Source organism: Stegastes partitus, unplaced genomic scaffold, assembly GCF_000690725.1.
Source record: "Stegastes partitus isolate 25-593 unplaced genomic scaffold, Stegastes_partitus-1.0.2 Scaffold2108, whole genome shotgun sequence".
Lineage (NCBI taxonomy): Eukaryota > Metazoa > Chordata > Actinopteri > Pomacentridae > Stegastes > Stegastes partitus.
Genome location: NW_007579839.1, coordinates 19,441 through 24,696, shown reverse-complemented (window position 1 = coordinate 24,696; position 5,256 = coordinate 19,441). Strand labels below are relative to the sequence as shown.

At 42.0% G+C, this 5,256-nt stretch overlaps 1 protein-coding gene across 1 annotated transcript; it reads right to left on the bottom strand.

Annotated features, from left to right (window-relative positions):
* uqcrh (ubiquinol-cytochrome c reductase hinge protein) lies at positions 1–4,983 on the bottom strand. Its single transcript, XM_008303977.1, has 4 exons — positions 4,829–4,983; positions 4,497–4,538; positions 1,473–1,634; positions 1–226 (listed from the first exon to the last, which is right to left on the bottom strand). The coding sequence occupies exons 1-4, from the start codon at positions 4,871–4,873 to the stop codon at positions 194–196; spliced, it is 282 nt and encodes a 93-aa protein (XP_008302199.1). The 5' UTR covers positions 4,874–4,983; the 3' UTR covers positions 1–193.
* Between the last annotated feature and the right edge of the window lie 273 nt (positions 4,984–5,256).

The following is a 5,256-nucleotide window of genomic DNA, read 5'->3' as shown; positions in this document are numbered from 1 at the left end:
TGAGGTTTTGAAGCCATCCACTTTAATGAAATGTTGACTACATTGTTAAATACTTCTTCACATAAGCAGATAAAGTATACACTCAAAGTTACGACATACAGCAGATCCACATATGGATGTATTTATAACCATGTTATTCGCGGCGCAATGTTTGAAGAATGTCATCAGCCAGTGGTCCAACAGTGGGCAGTCTTTATTTGACAGAATGGAACAGTTTGTGTGCCACCTACAGAGAGGACACGACAGGAAATTCATCAGTGTGTAAACATGCTGCACAAGTGAAGATATCTTAATATCACTGAACCTGTATGCTACAAGCAAATGGATTCGATGTTTTTGTGCACTACAATCTGGTTTTGATAACTGGAGAAAAATGTGCTCACTGCTGCTGCCTGCAGCTGTTAAATTCCTGAATTTGTTCTGTAAAGACCAGTATTTATTTGGATGCAAATGTCTGGGTGTGTTCTGTGGAAAATTCTGTGATGGTCATAAAAAAAATAAATAATAATAATAATAATAATAATTTACCGATCACTGTTTCCACTTGACAACAACAAACTAAAATGCAATCACCGTATTTTCCGGACTATAAGTTGCACTTTTTTTTCCATAGTTGGGCTGCTCCTGCAACTTCTGGTCAGGTGCGACTTATATATCAAAATATATACAATTTAACATGCTTTGAAATGTTAATTCATACTAACTGACATGAACCAACGAGTAAACATTACCGTCCACAGCCACGAGACGGCTCTCTAGGCTTCTGAAAACTATCCGCTGCTCCTGTATCCCTGAATAAATTAACTGAAGCATGAACTTAAAGACAACTGAGGAAGACTGAACACAAACAAAACGCCCCCAAAAAGAAAATCCTGTTCTGCAAATTACAAACTGCAGGTAGTTATATATGCAGCTGAAAACAGTAATCGAGCAGCAGAAAGAAAGCTTGGAGTGAGTGAGAAACTTGTGAGGGACTGGCAGAGGTTACTCTTCTGGAGACGAGTCCACAGATGGGTGCGTGAACAACGTGCTGCCGGGGGGAGGCTCGTCAGCGGTGCTGTTATGTCGCCACGCTCTGGTAGTTTCCAGGAGATGAATATGAATGACTTTACAGGGGGGCATTCTTGGTGTTACCGCCTCATGCTACGCAACCGCCTCTCATTCTGAGCACGGACAACGTTGTGTAAGAAACTTCCAGCAGACTTCCGAGCCAACCGAGCGCCTATTCAGCCTGTTGTTCTGTGTTAACAGATTAAATGTCTGTTCTTGGTCTTGGATCTGGGAAATACATTTCTAAATAAATGCGACTTTAGTCCAGTGCAACTTAAATATATTTTCCCTCTTCATGACGCATTTTTTGACTTATACTCTGGAAAATACGGTAATAAAATAGCCACTCATGAATCTTTTCTTTTTTTGGGGTGAGTTTTTAATTTTTTCTGCTTGGTCCAACTGGCAAATGTCACACTTACACAATGGTCGCGAGCATGCAGGAAGTCGAACAGCTCCTCAGTGCAATCCTCCGTCGTGGCCGACCGAGAGCCCACTCTGGTTTCACACTGCTCCAGACGCTCCATGGTGTGAACGCAGTGCTCTGTTTCCGCACACTTCTGTCGCACAGTTTCAAGAGGATCCTGAAAATAGAAAACACAGCATTCAGAACAGTAAGAGACACAAATTTAGTAGTCCTAAACACCTCACTAGAAGGCAACTGCCCTTTACGTTTTAGTTCTTGACTCTAAGCTCATCTCATTTCACACGGCCCTGATCAGTCTTGGTGCTTCATAACAAAGTGCGTCTCAATTCTTAAAATGCACCTCAAGGATGAAGGGTTCTTGCTGGAGCAGCTTTCAGCAAAGATGCACGGGTGGATCCTCGATTTATCTTCCACTGAGTCTTATCCGTGACATAGAAGACTCATAATACACAGCTGGAATACGCAAACCTTGGGAAAATGTGTGTGTATGATATTCAATATGAATATATGTCACTCTTTATTTGTATAGTACCATTTTGTGTGCCACAACTATTTTATACTCTACCATACATCCACCCATCCAGTATCTATACACCGCTTAATCCTCACCAGGGTCATGGGGGGCTGGAGTCTATCCCAGCTGACTCAGGGTGAAGGCAGGGGACACCCTGGACAGGTCGCCAGTCTATCACAGGGCTACACTTAGAGACAGACAACCAAGCACACTCACATTCACACCTACGGACAATTTAGAATCACCAATTAACCTCAACATGTTTTTGGACCTTGTGGGAGGAAGCCGGAGAACCCGGAGAGAACCCACGCTGCACGGGGAGAACATACAAACTACACGCAGAAAGATCCCGGTGCCCCCACCGGGACGCGAACTGGCGACCTTCTTGCTGCGAGGCAACAGTGCTAACCAACTGCACCACCTTGCAGCTACCCCACATGTTTTTCTGAATTATGTTCTGTACACAAAAAACAAACACTTTTCATTTAGTGCTATTCATACAACCTACTTGCCAACACAGTACATCAAATATGTAAATGAAAACTGTTTTGTTGAAGATTCAGCTTTAGTAAAATACAGTTTATCAAAGTTGAGAGGTAATAGGTTATTTAGTCACACCTTAGATAACAATGCAGCATGGTTAGACTTGTTAGGTTCATTTGGTAAAGGCAGTTTTGCCAGAAGGCACTTTTGTGGATTTGTCTTCATCGAAAGGTTTCTTGTTTATGTTGCGCACTAGTTTTCATTATTCATGTATTTTGACTTTTTTTTGTTACTGGAAAGTAATTAAGTAACTTTGTTTACAAAAGTTGCCATAAAGTTGTTGTGTTTTTTTTGCAACACTGAACACCGAATTTTTTAAGTAATGTTTTTGTTGTTTTTTTGTTTTTTGTAACACTGAGGCTGTGTCCCAAATCATCCACTCACTCTCAACTCCTACTCCCTATATAGACCTGGAGAGAACCCACGCTGCACGGGGAGAACATGGAAACTCTACAGAGAAAGATCCCGGGCGTCCAAACCGGGATGCGAACTGGCGACCTTCTAGCTGCGAGGTGACGGTGCTAACCACTGATCCACCTTGCATCCCCTCTACCATACATGTGTGTATTAAATAAACAATTTAAATGTATGATTTTAGAATCACCAATTAACCACAACATGTTTTTGGACTTGTGGGAGGAAGCCGGAGAACCCGGAGAGAACCCACGCGGCACGGGGAGAACATGCAAACTCCAAGCAGAAAGATCCTGGTGCCCCCACCGGGACGTGAACCGGCGACCTTGTCGCTGCGAGGCAACAGTACTAATCACTGAACCACCTTGCAGCCCCTCATTAAAAATGCTGCTGCTGCTAAAAAAAAAAAAAAACAACAACAAAAAAAAAACTAACACACACCAAACAGGGAGAGTAAATTACTTCAACTCTTAGGCTACATGTATAGTCTGTAAGTCTCTAAATCTATAAGTGGGGCCAAAGTACACTGGAGATATGTTTGCTGAAGCCTGGTAGAAACTGGCCAGTTAGCGGTGCACAGAGTTCAGAACAGAGAAGGTGAAATGTAGTCATTCTGCTGCCCTCTGCTGGACACTGCTTCCAATAAAACTTAGATTTGTCCCAAATGTAGTCGTTTGTAAGAATAAGCCGAAGATTGTTTTGTTTTTGTTTTTCATTTATTCCAAATAATCTGTGTGGCGTTGTAGTCTGGGTCTAAACTGCCTGTACTTTTATAAAACTAAACTGCACTTTCATTCACTTAATTTTAATTCATTCTATTTTATTGCATACTTTATCTCTTTTTTTTTTTCAGTTTATTTAGTCTGTCAGTTTAAATATCCTAAAAATCTTTGTGCACTTAATTCAACCTGTCTGTACTGTTTTGGATTAATTCAATTATGACTACATGTTTTAATCTTGTATTGACCTTTGTCTGTAAAGCACTCTGATTAAACTCTGTGCACGATAAGGTGCTGTATAGATAAACTTGTTTGATTACTGAAGCAGTTACGATCACCATTATCTGGACAGCTGAGGGTTTTGCACAGACACTCATGCAGAAGTGAAGTTAAAAGTGGCATCATCATTCTAGACATTTAATGCAAAGTAGCTGAACAAAGCCGCAAGACACAGCCTTGAAAATGACAATAAAGCTGAACCTGATAAACTGGACACTTGAATGATTTGAAGAGGATAGCTCCTTTTATCCTCACAGAGACGAATAAACGCCCACAAAACGGTGGAGTTTCTGTTTTTTTCTTCTATGGAGAGGACACAACGCCTCACATGTATTTATAGCTATATCAGCTCCAGAGGGAGGGGTGGCAGGGCAGGAGGCCTGAAACAACCCCGAGTCTGGTCACTGTAGGTCATGTTCATTTTCCTGCTGGGCAAGTGGCAACGTTCAAAAAAACAACGCCATAAAACCAGATAAAAAGAGCTGGCAGGTTTGTCCTTAAAGGCGTCATCTGACAGTTTGCTGCGCATGCGGTTCTCAAGTAAACATACCACCATCTCTTCGTCTTCCTCCTCCTCCTCCTCTTCTTCCTCCTGAAACAGACAGGAGCAAATCAATTACACCATGTAACCCCAGTCATCGCGCACTGATTACCTGTTGTACAAAAAACCTTACAGTAATTGCTATTAAAGATGATTCCGTTTGGATTCCGCTGCATTATTTTTAACCTAGCTTTAGTGTCTTTTTTGAATGAACAGCGATAGGAATATTAACGCAGGCTAATGCTAATATAGCAGTAGCTAGCTAGTGTTAGCTTGCTAGCTAAAGTTACCGAACGTCACTGGCGTTTTAGAGCTGGTTTGAATAAGCAAGAGCTACTAACGTCCTCGGGTTCTCCGTTCATGATCATCTTCTCCTCGAAACCCATGATTTTGATGCTGTTGTGCTGAGCTGACTGGCTGTCAAATCTCGACTGTTGGAGGACACGGCAGGTCACCGGGCGCTGAGCTGCTTCTTCTTCGGCTTCTTTTGGTTTCATGTGGCGGTTGGCGAACCAGCTTAAAGGCGCGCTACCGCCACCTACCGGACTGGAATATAGAACTGCGGATTGGCAGACCGAAGATATAAATTTTTTTATTTTTTTTAAAGAATGAATTCTCGTCATTCATTCTGTCGCTTTTAGGTACTTAATTACGTGAGGAGTTATTTCAAGTGTTGTGACTCTTTTTTGGGCCAGACATCATGGCGGCCCTTTGTTTACTCAGAAGGAAAGATAAGTTTTCCAGCCCACACATAGTGATGCACATATGT